The 17,760-nt window shown below is 40.0% G+C and overlaps 1 protein-coding gene across 5 annotated transcripts in view; it reads right to left on the bottom strand.

Moving 5' to 3' along the window:
* Positions 1-17,760, bottom strand: part of THEMIS (thymocyte selection associated) — a 109,121-nt gene that overhangs the window by 21,075 nt on the left and 70,286 nt on the right. For 2 of the 5 annotated variants that reach the window (XM_071740983.1, XM_071740978.1), the window contains one exon: positions 13,001-13,157. In XM_071740983.1, the coding sequence (XP_071597084.1) occupies positions 13,001-13,157 (157 nt within the window). Of the gene's footprint in view, positions 1-8,472; positions 8,863-12,996; positions 13,158-17,760 lie in introns of those variants that run through there. The other 3 variants (XM_071740979.1, XM_071740981.1, XM_071740982.1) reach the window with 3 other exon arrangements.

Below are 17,760 nucleotides of genomic sequence, written 5' to 3'. Positions count from 1 at the left end.
CTCTCACTGCCTTGGTAGAAGCAGAGCAGGGGCCCTTCTAGTCAGGACACAGTGTCAGGCAACCTTCCGAGGATGCCCTCAAGATTACCCTCCCACCAAGGCAGCAGGGAACGTGGCCAGCACTGACTGCTCTGGGGCATCTCCATCTCATGCTCTGTGCTGACCAGGAACAAGCCCTCCATGTCCCCCTGTGCTGCTGGTCAAGCTCCAGAAAGCAGGAAACACCAACTCCTCAGGAGGTTCCATACCTTCTTAATTATTAGACAGATACCAAGTAAACAAAGGAAAAGAAAATTGTCTTTCCATGCCACTTTTCCAGTTTGATTGGTCTGTTCTCCCCAAGCTTGCATGATGTTTGCACTGCAAATTAAGAAATAATCACCAAGACTTTGAGCAGTTAAACACTATTCTGTCCTTTAATGCCTCAGGACAAAGTTTTTAATTATTCATTGTCATTTTATGGATAAACTCTTAATGTACCATCATTAGCTAACAATTTTCAATGGAAATACATTAATAAGCTCTAAGAAAATGTGGGAGTTTTTACCTTAATTACCTGGTTCATAGATCAGAATAATTAGATTCAAACAGACTTCAGGTATAATCTAAAAGTAATTACCACAGCTACCAGCTGTTAAAATATTAAGTTAGTTGCACTCCAGAAAAGTTATGAAAAAAATTTTAACCTTTTCTGTCATTAACTTAGATTTAACCTAAGGTATTTTTTTGAGAAAACACAAAGAGCCACTAATACAAACCGGGAAAATAAACATATAAACTGTGAGCTGCTGCACTAGAGTGAATATTTGTAAGGCACATTTTTAAAAAGCAAGTATCTCTTTACCTGAATTTATGACTGCATTAGGAAATACTTTAACATTTTGAAAAAAGACCAATCTTTCTTGATACAACATTGAGCATTTATGTATTTCAGATACTTTGCCCTAATCCAGCATGCCAGCCAGTCAGGTAAAGGCTCTAGAAACTGCCCAGCAATTGCACTTTGGAGGCTGACGCACGTATAAAAGTTTTGACAAAACATAGGAGGGTGTGGGCTTACAAATAGAACCTTACAAACAGAGCCTGATATCTTGGAAGAGAACAGATGCAGCCTGGCAGGAAGATATGCAGGCATCAGAAACTAAGCAGAGAAAAAAGTTATCAAGAGAAGGCTGTGCAGGGGTGGTAGGATATCTCTGGAGAAGGAAGGGAGAGCACTGGAGTAGTCTGCTTGCTCGTCAGAGCTAGCAAAAGCTGACAACTACCAAAGCAGGGGTTTGCCCAATAAGGAGGACTCACAAAGCAGAAGAGGTTTTATTATTCACCATTAATATGCGTTTTGCAACCCTATTCTCATGCCTTTTACACATGTAATCTCTTTGCTGAGGGCTCCTTGGCTTTAAGCAGGGACAGTTTCTGTCTGACAGAGGTGCTGTTAGTAGAAAACATAAACACACACAACTGGTTGCAGGTCTGGAAAGCCAGGAGGTTAAACTTCTGTACAGGGTGGCAAAGAAGCCAGCCTAGGGGGATTGAAACAACATTCGATACAGAAGAAAGGAAGGCTGAAATGGATACATGATTTAAAAAAAAAGAACTTGGGAGACTAAAAATCCACCAGGAAATGTAGTGAAATGAGGCAACCAGGTGCTGCTAATTGCCAGGTAGTGGGCATGAGCTTGCGTTAAACCCACCTGTGCCTGATTAGGGCGGGCCCCTACTGCGCACGAGCAGGACAGGGGGGCCCATAAAGCTCACACCTGAGGAAGCCAGGGAGGAGGCTGGCCACTTTCGGAGCAATAGCACCGATCCAGGCTAGTCAGCCCTGAGAGCAATATACTCAGAGCACTATTCATGAGTTTCAGCTAATGCTAGTTTGCGCCGGACTAGCTTCCTTTCTTCTGATTCGTCTTAGCACAGGCTAGATCGAGGTCTATGCCCGCATTCTCCACCAGATGAAGCAAGACGAACCTCTTTTAGGGCACGGCGCTCCAAGGTCCAGCCAGGTGTTCCAGCAGAAACTCACGAATAGTGCTCTGAGTCTATTACTCTCAGGGCTGACTATCCTGGGTCGGTGCTATTGCTCCGAAAGTGGCCAGCCTCCTCCCTGGCTTCCTCAGGAGTGAGGAATCAGGCACAGGTGGGCTTAACACAAGCTCACGCCCACTACTTGGCAATTAGTGGCACCTGGTTGCCTCATTTCATTTCAAGGAAAGAGCCTGACCTTCTGCAGAGCTTGGGTAGTAGTGCTGAACCCTGCTCCCCTCCCACAGCTCTGTGGGGCTGATGGGGAACCACTACCTTCCTCTTCTGAGTCTACTTTACTCACACCTAAGGTCATCTAGGTTCATGCTAGGTAGGTCAGCTCCTTATTTCTGAGATATTTGCTGTTTTATTCTCCTAAATTGTCACATAATAGGCATAATGGCTGACCTTTCCAGCAACCTCCCTTTTTGTTCAGTTAGGGGAATGGCCCTCTTCCCCCTTCTCTAGGAAAAGAAACTCTGTCTCCACAAAGCTGTAGGCAGGTATCAGCAGTCACTTCTTCAGATTTTGTCAGTATTGTGACACAGAGTTCACAGGGCTTACATGCAAAAGCCTTGTGAAAATAGAGGAAAAAAAATTTTTTTTTTCAAGCAGGGATTGGATTTTTGGATTTCTCTTTTCCCTATGATCCCTAACCTGTGTAGAATTACTTGTGCTCTTTTCCTTTCCAGCTGATGCACTCTAATGCATAGTAAAGTGCTTTTTGATAGTGGGAAAAAAAACCTTCTCTACACCTGCCTGTCATCGAGGGCAAGATAAGATGCTCTTGCTTGCAGTCTTTAACCTGGCAGCTAGAAGGTTGCTGGGAATCAGTAGATTTAGACCCTTCTAGCTATAAAACTGAAATGAACCCTGCATAAATATTTCAACTGTTGGTGTACATTAAAGGAGAACAGTTCCCAAAAACAAACTGCTCAACTATGTTTTCAGACAAGGGCATGTTGTCTGCCCCTCCTCAGCATAATGTTGTGACATGTGGACCTCAGGTTCCTGCTGCTGAAGGGGATGATATACTCTTTTTACAATATTTGCCTCACCCTATCTGCAGTGGGTTCAGAAGGAGCACATTGTCCTTTTCTGATCATCTGTTGAGATTTCATATATAGAGTGCAAAGAGCTGGAACTTGAAGAATTCACTTCAGTTTAATTTTTGAAGAAAAATTTCAACTTTATACCACCTCTCCCACCGCCATTTCATTTTGGCATTGATGCTGGACATCAGAGCACTTGCTAGGCTCTGTTCTGTTTACATTTGAAGTGTTTAGAGCCCGTATTCACAGAGGATTCTAACACCAAATAAAATGTTCTCAAAATGATTCAGCAGTTTTAATATGCTTGGAGAGATGAAGATTAGATAGAACTCGTTTTTGGATTTAGTCTTTTGTGCTACAAATGAGAAAAAATGGGACATGGGGTATCTTAAGAAGAACTAGCATGTAGTGCTGACCTAAACAAGGGCTGGTAAGGATCTCTAGGAGAGCCCAGGAGCTGCAGAATTCCCAGACTGCGCTATCTGGAAAGGGCTGCTCCAGAGGGGAACCACAAAGTCATTCAAAAATGGAGTTCAGAGGATGAGGAATAGAAGCAGACTCAATTTATGTAGCACATTCATCTAGAAAAACATGATAATTTAAAATGTTTTTTTTTACTGATTTATACCTAACACAACTTTCCAGGACAGAAAATACAAAGAAATAAAACCTTATTATCTCTCCCTTCCTTCTGCAAGCCATTTGTAGCTGGGGAAAAAATCTACACGAACGGTTTGTGTGCATGTTTGCAAGAAAAGACTGCAGAAGACATGGCAGGACAGGCAAAAGTATTATAAACCCGCCCTTGCAGACTGCAAAAAAGGTTAATTTTCAGAACAGAAAGTATTTTTCTACTTCTCCTTTTGGGTGATGCTACATTCCAAAATACTGTCGGATGTGAATGCTGACCATAAGAACAGGCAGCTGTAATGTGGTGGGAAAAGGAGAAGAGTTTCCTTGCTGACAAAGTAGCTGCAGGACCCCTTGTGGTAAGCCCCTGGGCACCACTCAGACCCTTTCTCTGCATCATGAGGACCAGGAAGATTGTGGAGGAGCTGGTGTATTCAAAAGAAAGAAAGGCCATAACTTCTGAGGGCACCCTAGGGAGAGCTAAGCAAGCCCTGATGCTTCCCTGGGTTGGAAGGACCTCATGCAGAAGGATGTACATAGAGGCATTTCTTATATCCTGGTGAGATCAGGCCTGTGAAACATCATGTAGCTGTTTCCATATACTCCCAAATCTTCACACACACAAGGAATTTAAAGTCCCTCCTCCTGCCCAGCCTTCCAGGGGCTCACATATATTTCAGGTAAAATATTGTCTGTCTATATTTCACAAAGGCTTATCAGTCCCAGATAAAGAGTTGTAAAAGGCTATCCTAGGTATACAAAAACTCAAGAAAAGATACAGGAACCTTGTCAAAGAGATGTGTTATTGCAAAACACAAGAACACTTCCAGCACACGGGCACATTAAAAGAAAATAGGGAGGAAAATTTTAAAATAAAACAAAAGAGGAACAGCCTGACACTAATACATGAAGAAGAATCAAGAAAACTTTCTCTTCAGAGACTATTGGTTTTAATATGGTGTCAAGAAGTCGAAAATTTGTATGGTACAGGCAAATCAAACTGAAAAACACTTGGGAAACACAAAGGAATACACTTGGGCAGTCTTAGGAGAGGTAGGAAAAGTATAAACACATTAAGTGAAGAGATAGCAAGAATAAACAGCATCTTTTTATTGTGGAGAGTGGGTAGATAAGCTTTTGTTTGGCACCTTGTATTTAAACAAAAGAGCTTTTGGCATTTAAAGAAGAATGCAGGGAGAAGATTCTTCTTATCTTCCTAGGCACAAAGGCTGGATGAATAAAAAATGTGCATGTTGATCATTCAAACAGAAAATGCCATCCCACCAAGGGCTTAGGCACAGGTGAAGTGGTACAGAGGCAGCTGCTCCTGAGGAAGCCTTTAGTGAGAACACTCGAGAAATACGTCTTAGCATTAAAAGTGATAAGTCTCTAAGCTAACAGGTCTGTGCAAAAGCCTGTGCCAATCTTTTGCAAAACAAGTATGTTGTTATTTAAATACACCTGTATTCTCTTTAGCCATAGGGATCATGGTCTCTGTTCAGCTGAAAATGATTTCCCCTCTTAAATGTGGTCTTCTCGAGCAGTAATGTCTGGGAATGTCCCTCAAGGATTGTGATGGCATTATAACTTTGTCAAATACATATTAGTAAACAATATGAAATCACTGTGGTCAGCTGCACAGCATAAGAGAGTCACAATACTTATTAAGTCTTAAACACAGAATGTGAGCATTTTATTAGGACCTTACTTTGTGCCTTCTCTCTCTCCCCGAGCAAGACTGGATGTTGTTCTCTCGCAGCACAGCACCAGGCCCTCTCTTCGATGCCAAGAACTGAATGTTAATGCCACTGTCTCTCTGAGTTGCATAAACTCAACATATGAATTGAGTTTATGAGAGGTTGGCTCACATTTCTGTGATAGGGTATAATGTTGGCTCACATGCCAGAAGAACAGACAGTGGAGATATTTTTGCTACTAATATGCTTACAAGGTTCATAAAATCTGCCACCTTTACTCAGATGAATAAAACTCATTGAACTCAATGAGGCTGAATAGACTATAAAAGATTGTGGCAGAACCAGACTCCTTATCACAGAATCATGGAATATTAGGGGTTGGAAGGGACCTTGAAAAATCATCAAGTCCTACCACCTGCCAGAGCAGGATCATCTAGTGTAGGTCACACAGGAAGGCACCCAGGTGGCTTTTGAATGTCTCCAGAGGAGGAGACTCCACAACCTCATATGGCAGCCTGTGCCAGTGCTCTGTCACCTTCACAGGGAAAAAGCTTTTCCTTATGTTTACATGAAACCTCCTGTGCTCCAACTTGCACCCCTTACCCTTTATCCCAGGTGGAAGAGATGGATACTTACACACTACAAAACACAAGTACCTTTTGAAAGGCACTAATGAAATTTCATGGCCTCTTTAATTCTACACAAATTATTTGTGAAGCCCAGGGGAAAAAAAATCCTTATATATACATTATTTGTACCCCACCGTAGAATTTTAAAAATGCATCCTCCTTTTTGTAAATAAATATATAATCTGACTAAAATCTTTGCATGACATGCTTGTGAAAGCATGAAAGATGGAAAATATGTTATGTATGTTAAATTATATAGCTAAATTACTTATGTGACAGGATCTATGCAAAGAGGAGAGATTGCTTCTTTGGAAGAATTTTAAAGGGAAAAAGATGCAAAAAAGTCTGATAAGCATTGGTTTGGTTCACAAACTATTTCCCAAATGTTTTTTATAGCATGTCCAAAAGAAGTGTAACTGTTAGAAAAGGTAATGTATCTCACCCTAACACCCACACTAACACCCACAGTGCAGCTAGTGAGAGCCTTGGGTTTTCTAGATTCTCTCAGATTCCTCAGATTCTTTATGTATGTCAGATGCTCAAAGTTCTTAATCATCTTCACAGCCCTTTGTTGGACTGGTTCCAGTATGAACATGTACTTCTTGTACTGGGGAGACCAGGACTGAACACAGTAGTCCAGATGTGATCTTGCCAATGTTGAGCAGAGGGGAAGGGTGACCTTTCTCAACCTGCTGGCACTGCTCTAATGCAGCCCAGGAGGCTGATATTTTCCCTCTCCTCCTTTCTAGCTGCAGAAGTCAGGCTGCTGATACTTTAGTGAGAAAAATTGTGGCAGTAACAGATCATATCTTTCAGACACCCAGCAGAGGACCACATCACATTCAGTAGAAAAAGGACAAAAAGTCAGTAAATACACAACAAATTCCATTTGTTCCAGGTTGCATTTGCTGGCATAATAAGCTGGGCTGTTTTGAGCTGCTATATAGAGAAGTACAGATTTTTTTGAAAAAAGTTTTAAAAAATAACTCAGATATGCACAAGCGAGGCATCAGCCAGTTACAAGTTTTGCACACACCTGCAAGACTCTGTATTAACTGGTGATATGCAAAATGCTTTATGCTACATATGCATGGAATCAAAGCACTGAGCCATATTATAATACTTAAATTGTAACTGATTTTAATGAGGATGAACATTTATCTTGAATAAATTAATGTGAAGCAATATTGAGAAATTCCAAATTAATTTGCATTAATGAAAATTATTTATTCAGTAGAAATTTAATAGGCAAGTCTGAATATCCTATACTGCTTGAAAATACTTTTCCTTTAAAGTATATTACTGCATTTTTGTAAGCATTTGCTTTTTAACTCCCCAGTAGGACTGAAAATATGGTATGTCTAGACTTTGTAAACATGTTCCTTTTTTCCAGCCTTCTGTCTTGGATTTCTGGATATGTCACTCTAATCAAGCTGCTGTTGAGTCTGGAAACTCTTGGCATATAAACTGTGTATTTACACATCGGTTCTCAGGAACACAAGGACTGGGTCCAGTGCCACCCAGAGATACTAAGCATACTCTACCTGTGTGATTACACACAGCAGTCCCAGACAGGGATATACCAGCTCTAATATGATTATGTGCTCTCTGCCAAGCCCCCTGAGATGCTTGTCTGTGCAAGCAGAGGCTCTCCCTGCTGCTGCTCAGCACCCACAAGCGAGGGGCAGGGCACAAAGGGAGCTCTCTCCTTGGCCAAGGAGATTTTGTAGGTCTTGAGTCCTTTGAGAGCCTATATACTCATTTAGCTTTCCTTTTCCATTTTCAGAAGTAATAGTAAAAAGCAATCCTTCAAAGCAAATATTTGTTTTGTTTAAAAAAGATGCTCTCCCTGTGCTCTTCCTCCAGTGTGGCAGTGTTGGCCGTTTATACACAAAACCAAGAGCTACCTGGGGCTGCCTCTTCTCCCAGATGCTTGCATGGGAACAGAAAGTACCACAAGGTACAGGTAAAGCTCTTCAGCACAGCATTTCCCAATCCTCTTAAGGACATGTGCCTTTTTCTCATTTGGGAGGTCTGGCTCCAGTTTCTCTCCTTCCTTCCTGCTTATATTTTCAGCAAATTGCTGAATGTAATAGGAAAATACACTCCTCCAGAAGGATTCTGGATAACTTAATTTGTGCAAGCAATTATGGAGTTGGCAATGCTATGCAATTTGGGCATCCCCTGGTCCTTCTGAATAGCACTTCCCTCTAGGAGAAGCAGCATTTCTTCCCAGGGTGAATTACTTGTGGTGCACCAGCACTGCTTATGCATTAAAGTACATCTCATTGTCTGAAAGTCTGATGGAATCTAGCCATTTGCAATTTTAAGCATTGACCTGAAGCATATGTAATTGGCTAAAGAAAAGGCCATTCACCTTAGACAATCCATAATTCCCTTCTCTGTCCTTCTCCAAAAAAAAAAAAAAAAACCAAAAAAAAACAAGCAAGCAGCTGTTCCAGTAAGGGATGTTCCTTTTGCATATGCCCTACAGTGGTTCAGAAAATCAACTGGTATTTCAAGTGCAGTAAGAATGAAGCGTTGAACTTGGCTTAATGATCTGAATTAATGAATAAATATGTGCATAGCGTTGTCCCTTCAAAGAGTCATGAGACATTAGTTTGATTTGACTTCTTATTTAGGACAAGTAAGCAGTTTAGTTTCTCAGGGGATTATTCTAGTTAAATTACAGTCTCAGATGCTCTTCAGGAGACAAGGACACTTGCATGAGCAGCTTTTTCTTAAGGTTGAAGTCAATCTTAATATGTGAAGGACACAGCTTCCTATTTGTTTCCAGTTAATTTCAGGATTTTTTTGCTTCAGATGTCTCTGAAAACAAACAAAAACAAAACAACAGGGTGAAGCAGGAAACATTTACATTTGGATTTTAAAATTACACACAGAGTGCAAATGAGTGAGATCCTGAGTCTAATTAGAAGCTGCAAGTTAGGGCTCATCTGTACCTTGAGATAGTTTGTCAGTACAATTATACCAGCAATCCAAAAACTGCAGAAAAAAAAAAAAAAAAGGCTAATATATGACTCTCACACAACTATGCCAGCAAGTTTGCCTAAAAGTGAGAGACTCATACCATTATATTTTTTCTTTTACAAGCATAGCTTATTGCAGTTTAGGGAAATGGTTGATCCACATGGGGCAAAGGAGCTCATTTAACCAGCGTAAACTGTGACTCTAGCAAAATGTTTTCCTGGTGTTTCTCCGGTGTGATTACACCCATGATGCTTTTGTCATGTTGCTGGTTTGGATGACAAGGGAGAAGAGATACCACCCTCTGGGTGAGAGGCTTCCAACAGGTGGTGCCCTGGGGCTGGGGTAACTGAGACACAGGCCTGGAGGGAAGTTAGTAAAAAAAAACTTAAATATTTAATGGCAAGAGGCCAATGAGCTCTGTTCCCACCTTTGCCACACTACAAAACCACATGTTTTTAGTCTGCTCTCTAGGGGAATGACAAGACCTGTGCATGTGGGAGGAACATTTAGATAATCGTGGTAGTCTGGCACTCTTTAGAGTCAGTCAGGGTCTCTGAACCTACCATTGGTTTGGGATACGCTACTTGAAGTCCTGCCCATGTCAAAGATAAGAACTGAATTTCAGCTCCCTCTCCACTCTTTCATCCCTTGTAATCACTGTATATTGCACCCTGGGAAAAAACCTTCTATTTGCATATTAGGGGCAAGTAAAAATGCTAGCCAGTAAAAAATTACCTAACACTGAAAATTAGCAAAGTAGGTAATGCCACCAAATCTTCATTGAAAACTACTTACAAGAGGAGGAACTTTAAGAAGTGATGGGAAGATAGTGCTCTAGTCAGGAATTTGGGTTCCTCCCTTCAATGGCCCCAAGGCTGCAAAGTTTGCCTCAGACTTTTAGCCAAAGGCAAGGGGAGATATGAAAGAAATAGTCAGCTTAGAGGATAAGCTGTGTGAAAGCTCCAGAGAAATATCTTAGAAAAACAGTACAAAAAGGATTATGAGGATGTCATGAGGGGTCAGAAAAGTTGGTTTTCTTTTCTGGCACCGCCTTTAGCTGTCAGTTGCAACCCACATCTCAGCACAACTAGCGTAGAAAAAAAAAAAAGTAAAATCTCCACTTCAGTCTCTTTCACACAACTGCTCAACTACTTCATAAAAAATCAATACAAATTGACAATATACGAAAGTACCTTGTTCAAGCAAAACCACCTCAACTGCTGACCTCATGGCAAGAGGAAAACACAGACGTGAAGTTTTTTTCATGCCCTATTGAATCTCCCTCTCTTTTTACTTTTCTGGTTTTGGTTCCTCTTTAACAGACACCCAGGTTTAGTCAGCTAAGACCATTCCTTTTCCAGCACTTGTGTGAAGTTTAAGTCCAGAAAACAACATCCTGAAACAGTCTGACAGCAGTACTTGTTTTCAACTGTCCAGGTGGGAGGACTGTGTTGTTTCTTTCCTTTTCCAGGAAAAAACCAGCACTGGAGACAGAACCTGCCTTTTTTGGTTTTGCTGTTATTTTTTGTTCTTGCTGCTGCTCCTGCATGCCTCTAGCTCATTTTGTTTGCAGAGACATGGGATGAGACATAATAGCAGCATCGGAGCTATTCCAGTTCATTGCAATAAACCTTCCCTTTCCCCTTTTTCTTGCATCCAAGAAAAAAAAAATGCTATTGAAATCTTTAAAACCTTCTAAAAGATTGTCAAACTGAGTGCTTTTTTCATAAAAAAAAAACCAAACAAAAAACCCTGAAAAAAAGCTCATGGCAATAAAAAAACTTATGTTGCTAAAAAGCAATATACATGTCTTAAATGCTTTCAGGGTTTTTTCCTACTTTCTCTTGAATCTTTAACGAAAGGTTAAAATATGCTAATGGCAGTTGTTGCTATAGCAAGCTCTGGCATCTGTAGTCAGGTCCCTTGTTTAATTGCTCATTGCTCATCCAAAGCAATGAGGTCATGTTAACATCATTGACCCTCTGGGCACTTTTATTCTATCAAAATTAACATATCAATTACCTGAGGCAAATCTCTGTTCTTTCTTTTTCCCATCCTGCTTAGGGGGAGGACCAGCTCTTACTAGTATCATCCTGTCGAGATTCAACTCTGATTGTGGAAAGATTTTTGTGGGTGCACTGATGAAACACTGCAAATAGTAAACACTGATTTTCTCACACCTACTGTTGAGGTTGGCTTCTGTATTTTTTTCCCCTTATTACTCTATTTGGAATCAATTTGGTTCAATAGATTTCAGCTTGATAGATCATATATACCAAATAATGAAAAGTGGATATTAATAAATATGGGGCATGTATGGGAAATGGTTGACTAATGAGTTCTTGAAGTAGTAATAACCTGATTGTACATTGGACTTTTGGCACAGATGCAAGAGACAACTAATAAAATACTGCCCCTGATTGTCATGTTTCTGAGGGGATTCAGCACTTCAGAAAAAAAAGAGTTTATTTCAAACTCACTACATCACTTAACTAAAATAAATCAGAAATGTTGCTTGCCATCCACTTAACTAAAATAGATGAGAAATGTTGCATGCCATTTTAAAATAAATACATCTTAAATCTCTGGAACACAGCACTTTAAACTTTGGGAGCTTTTCAGGGGGTTCTCTTAACAAAAGAAGAAATCCAGCTGAATCAAGTAGAATACATAGAAGATTTCACTATGAATTAAATGAGCTGGAACTCCAGTTTCACTCAGATCAGGGAAAAAAGGTCCAATATGTATTTAGCTTTAAATTATGCTTGGAGGTTTATAGAAGCAAAGGCCCTCTTCACTACAACTTTTAAATCTTCTGCAGACTACCAGACCAGAACCTTGCAGATTTAGTGAAAGCACAGGTAGTGCCTGAAAGCTGTTTAAGAAGCAAACCTTAGTGGTACACAAGAAGGTGTCCTCTTCTAAGGAGAGGAAAAGGATTGCATTTAGAGTTGGGATAAAAAGAAAGTAAAAGAAATATACTCCAAATCTTATTATTTTAGAATTGATTATTTTAGAATTAGAGGTAGAAGAAAATAAGAATGTGGAAACATGTAAAAGTTTTACCTTGTAAAGAATGGTACTTTGTTGGGAGCAGGAAAACTATGTACTCAGCTTTACTTAAGTAGCGAGATAAGGGTAAGACTGCATATCAAAGTTAGTCGAGCAGAGATAGAAGGAAGCTTGTAGTAAAAACCAATTTGGAAGTAATCACACACCAGCTGGACATTAACCAAGAGAAGGTAGGTGAAAAGAACACAGCGAGGAAGATGTCTGACTTCATCAGGGGAAGACTAATTACTTCATCCGGATGACCACCTGAGGGAGGCACGCAAGTGCAGAAGGGGCAAGTGTTGCAATTCACTGATGAAGCAATCTACACATGCATATGTATTAGAAAACGCTGTAACCTGTTGAAAATGTAATTAGATTGCGAAATTTTCCGGGATAAATTGTGGCCATGCTGTGACTGACTTCGGAGCCAGATTTGGGTGTGTACCCCTGGTTCTCGGGGCCTTGAAATAAAGCACCACATATAACCTCTCCCGAGTGTTTATGTGTTTGTCTCCACGCTAACAGTAGCAAACTGGCACAAATCATAAAACTTAGGCATTCAGATACAAAGCTTTTCTCTGTGTTTCTGTAAGGATAAGTGGTCTAATTAAGGTTTTGTATCCACTTGTAACCATGGTCTTGTCTGCACAATGCTATCACCAGAACAACCATAGGTACTGCTTTGATGAAAGTGGCATTGCTGAATGACACGGGATCAGAGGCAGATGCTCAGTGACTTTCATAGAGCACTTGGGGCAACAGTGGCAGCTCCCAGGGAAAACCTTTCCTCCTTTTGTTGTTTTTTTTTTTCAGGGTTTTTTGGGGGGGTTTGTGTGAAGGTTAACGGCCAGCCTGGAAAAAAAAAAAAAATCACTCTGCCCACAATTGCTTGCACCTATACATGGTCATAGATCACACTCACCTTCTTCCTTCAGAGACTGCATACTTATTTCTAGCAGTGGTGTCTTGAAATACTTTTCTTATGTTTTCAATTATGTTTTCATCCACATAGTCATAGTCGTGCTCTTCTTCCTCTTCCTCTTCTGTCTCACACTTCCCAAGTGCATTCTCTGTTAGACCTGAGTAATTAGCAAAAAAGAATTGTAACAAAATGGAAGATTCTGCCTTTGCCTTGAAAAATAAATATACAATTCATACAGACATCCACAAAAACAAGAAAACAAAGGAAGCAATGTTACCCTCAGTTACCCCATTTTCATAGAGATCTTAGTTTCATGAAAATGTTTTAAAAGTGTGCTTACTGACAGTGTAAAAGCAGGCAGATAAAACTGTCCAACCATATCATGAGAAGAGCAATCCACCTGCTATGTACATCACCTACAATTCCCACTGCAGATGCATTCTCATGGTCTTCTGTTTCACTGCCTGAAGATATAAGCTGGGACGAGCTAGGAAACTGTGGTGTTACTCTGGGAGGAGGCTTTACAGGAGGATTCTTTGCACATCCAGTGCCAAGGCAGGCTCTGCTTTGAATCTTGGCACAACAGCAGCTTCACATTAAAGATTGCACCCATGAGCTACAGGCTGCTGCCAAAAGACCCCAAGATCTCCTCCCCTGCCCAGGTGGTCCTACTCCTCCCACAGAGTTAGAGTTAACTCTGCAAGATGCATTGGAGACTGAAGGTCCCATGGAGCAGGATCCCAGAAATATCAGTCACCAAGTAGCCCCATCCCCCTTGCAGATGCACTGCATCCCTTGGTCTAAGCCACAGTGGGGAAGAGCAGGCTGCAGCCCAACTCACACTCAGGATTTATAAGGAAGCCTCACATTTAATAGAGCTGAGAGCATACCTTGTTCCTAAAGCAAAGAAGTTTCACCTGAAATCACCCAAGAATGTGAAAGGCTTCTTTTGGTACAGCTGTTCCTCTTTGGTTAGTTTTCTACCATGTAACCTGAAATAACTTGCAAATGTGTGCAAAGCTTCTCATCCTATCTGACCTCCCAGCGAGGCCGTGCTGTTCCAACAGGTCCTTCTTTATCAGACTGAGCGTCTCAAACAAGAATCCTCTGATGCTTACTCTTATGACCACTGGGTGTCCCTTGAGCAAGAAAATAGCTGTGTCAGCAGTCTTAAAATCCCACTTGTGTTCCTCCTGAGACTCTCCATGGCTAAGATGTCTCTCCCTGAAAAAAAAAACTGGGCACAACTCCCTTCTTGCTGAAGTTGTGATATTCTTCTTTGCGATATTCTTTTTTTAAAGGCCAGAAATCATGAAGTTAATCAAGCAACTGTCTTGGCCACACCAGCACAGAATTTTTCATAGACGAGTCCTACAAGTCCTTCTTCTAGGTTTTAGGAATGAGTACATTAGCAAAGTATTTCCAGACCTAGGAAAAAAAAGCCAAACAAACAAACCCAAACCTATGATGATAAATTTAATGAAGATCTCACTCTCACATGTGGCCACTATCTTGTTAATAAGCACTCTCAGGTTTGCAGTCATTTGCAAGTTGCCTGTGTTTGATATCAGTAAAAATAAACTGATGAATAAAACAGGCAAGAAAAGAATACGCTAATCCCTGTGATTCAGCAAGGGAAATACTCTTTGTGCACTTAGACTTGCTAATATGGATATAAAGTACAGATTGCTCATGGAGCAATGGCATAGCTACACTTTCTTGTTTCCCAGACACATACAAACAAAATTATATGCCTCTAAGCAAGACAGCTCAAGGAGAAACGAAATTAATGGCATCAGGCCAGACTAAATCACAGCTGTCCCCAGTCCCAAACCTGTGTAGGATGGTTACTGAAATGTATATATTTACACTTCAGTCAAGCACCAAGCAATGAATGGGACAAGCTGAATGATCCCAAAGGAATTCTGAACAGTGACATCAGTGCAATTTACTTCCCTGTTTGAAAAAAAAAAATCTATTAGCCTCAACACCGAATTACCAAATCAGACATGCCATCTCAGCCTGTTAAGACAAAGTTTATGTCATCATGCTGTCTATCCATCCATCTGTCAATCTCTTCAGTACTAATATGTTTTTTGCCAATTTCAGGCAGATTTGAAGAAGGCAAAAGTCAATGTGATTACAAAAGTGAGAGTTGAATTAGTTCCTCTATTGAAAGAAAAGCATGCAGAACGCAGCTGTTATACACTCCATTTGGCAGCAGAGAGCAGGATAAATCAGCATGTGCATATTGGTTGGCCAGTCAACACACACATAGCTCCAGACCTGCTCTTTTTCATTTGATCAGGGTGACATGAAGAGAATTTTGGTTATTACTGAGGAAGGGGGAGAGGAGCAGTAAGGGATGACAGACCTGAATACTCATTAAGCCAAATTTCATTAATTCTGCTCTTCCTGGAACAATTTGTCTAATTACATTTGCCTCTATAGTGGAAGGGTAGTGCTCTGCAGACTAAAAAATTCCATTCGTATCACTTGTATCCTCAAGCAGGTAGGATTTGGGTTTTTTTCCCTTGGAATATACTTGCTGGTTTTCCACAAATGTTAAGGTCACAGATAGTTCTCATAACTCTTCATTCTATCCTCCTTCAAAAGGCAGGAAACAGAAGTAACCCAACCCATCAGAACCCTTGTTTGAATGCCAGAAACCCCAGCTCATGTATACAAGGCTGCACACCTACCTGCCCCTGGCCATGATCACAACATAGTTTTATAGCTGTGGTAAAAAGCTCAGTTCAGGATTTATCTGCATAAATTAACATTCAGCCATATTAATAATATTTAGTGTTTGTATTTATGCCTAACTTGAAGTTGTTGTGAATTATTGTGTACAATAATATTGTGAACTGAACAGGGTAGGAACACATCCTTCTTTCTGCACATCACTTAAGTGAAAAAGCACAGAAGGCCTATGAGTGAGCCAAGTGTTTTTACAGAGAGTAGCATTTTATTTGCTGTGTGCCTGGTTCTGATGTTTCTCAGTGCTAATGAGAGCTAATAGCTTAGGGAGTGCTACTGAAAGCTTATGGGTAATAGCAGAATCAGAGCCCATAAAACTAATGGACTTTTCCTTGAGCTGGTATCCATTAGCCATTCTTTCACATGATGATGTAGCATATCTTTAAAAACTATTAAGTAGCACAATCAAAATATTTCATATGCACTGTAGCATTACAATTCATTTATGTTTAATGTTTATTTCCCTCTGGAATCTACCATCCCATTGCTTGGAAAAGTTTAATCTTAAATCTAATTTCTTAGAAAAACTTAAATTTCCTGAAAGTGACATCTCTTGACCTCTTTCATTGTCCTATTATTTTTTAAATTTTCTTCTTCATCTTGCTGCCTTAATGGAATTCTTAGAGACATTAATTTCCATTCATTCACTACTGCCTCTTTTTGTAAAATAAATCCTCAGTATATCAGGAACTCTTACAGACGAGAAATGGTTATCACAAATTTTAAACAATCCCATATTTCATGCCCCATCATACCTTCCTGCAAGAAGGTAAGGAGGAGGGTTCAGGGCACCATTCTGCATCCCTCCAGGCTCCCAGCTGCTGCTCTGCACAGGGCTGGTGGAGCAGAGCCAGAGAGGAGAGGTGACTCAAGTGAAGTTGTCTCTAGTTACCCTGCACATAACAGAGCAATACCTCCTCCTTGCAACCACTTCTACAATCTCCAGCCTGGAATCTCTGCATATTAATTCAGTTTAAATCAGTCATATCCAGTAAACAAGAGAAATACATAAGGATTCAGAGCCTATGCTTTCTTTTCCCTTCTGTACAATAAGTTAGAATTTGGTTAAGAAGAAAGGTGATTGAAAATATTTAAATAGATTTAAATTTAAATATAATGTACTAAGGTGCATTTGGCATCCTATGAAATTATGTGATCTCTGTCTTTTAAGTAATTTTCTTACCTTTTTATTAAACATATTCCAGAAGATGTGTAAGCCAAGAATAAGTTTTGTGTTGTGGCCAAAAAACAGGTAAAAGGCTCAAATTCTTTTTTTAAAATATAGTTAAAGAACACTAGGAGCCAAAGGATCTAATAACAGTTTTGCCCTAGTCAAAGACTGAGATAAAGCTGAGACAGTTGTCATGCATACATACAGTAAAATGTTCCTAATTCACATTGCTTGTCCCTGTATCCTTAATTCGGAACACCAGTACAAAATTCCCATGATGCCACTGAAGAAAGAACAACCTTTTTCAAAATAATTAAGAATTCCATGTTTTTAAGTTTTGGAGGCTATTATGTTTAATTCATTTTAATGAATATTTGTTTAGAACACATCCCCATAATCAAGTTTAACAGATGAGTCAGCAACTTAAAGCAGAGGGGCAGACATTTCTGAACTGTCTTCATTGTCAAATTAAGTAGACATCACACATGCTTCTTAAATTGCTATTAGACCCATTAGACCCATTCATTTCTCTTTCTCCTGGCCTCCTAAATTGCATGTCTAAAGTCAGAATACATAAATATCTTCCCTAAAATGCTCTGACATCAATAAACAAAATCAACATAAATACTCTTTTATTGCAGACTGTAACAATTCCAGAAACTTAAGACATGAGCAAGAAGATGAGGTAATTTTTTTAAAATTCCACTTAGAACAAATTTTAAGGTTAAAGAAAAACTGATACTGCAGATTTTTGATGAGAGTTATTTTCTTGCAGATATTGCTACTATTTCTGATTAATTCAAACTCAGTCAAATATAAGATAATAAGA

Source organism: Heliangelus exortis, chromosome 3 (assembly GCF_036169615.1).
Source record: "Heliangelus exortis chromosome 3, bHelExo1.hap1, whole genome shotgun sequence".
Classification (NCBI taxonomy): Eukaryota; Metazoa; Chordata; class Aves; order Apodiformes; family Trochilidae; genus Heliangelus; species Heliangelus exortis.
Note: the sequence above shows the minus strand (reverse complement) of the source record. Positions and strands in the feature narration are given on the sequence as shown.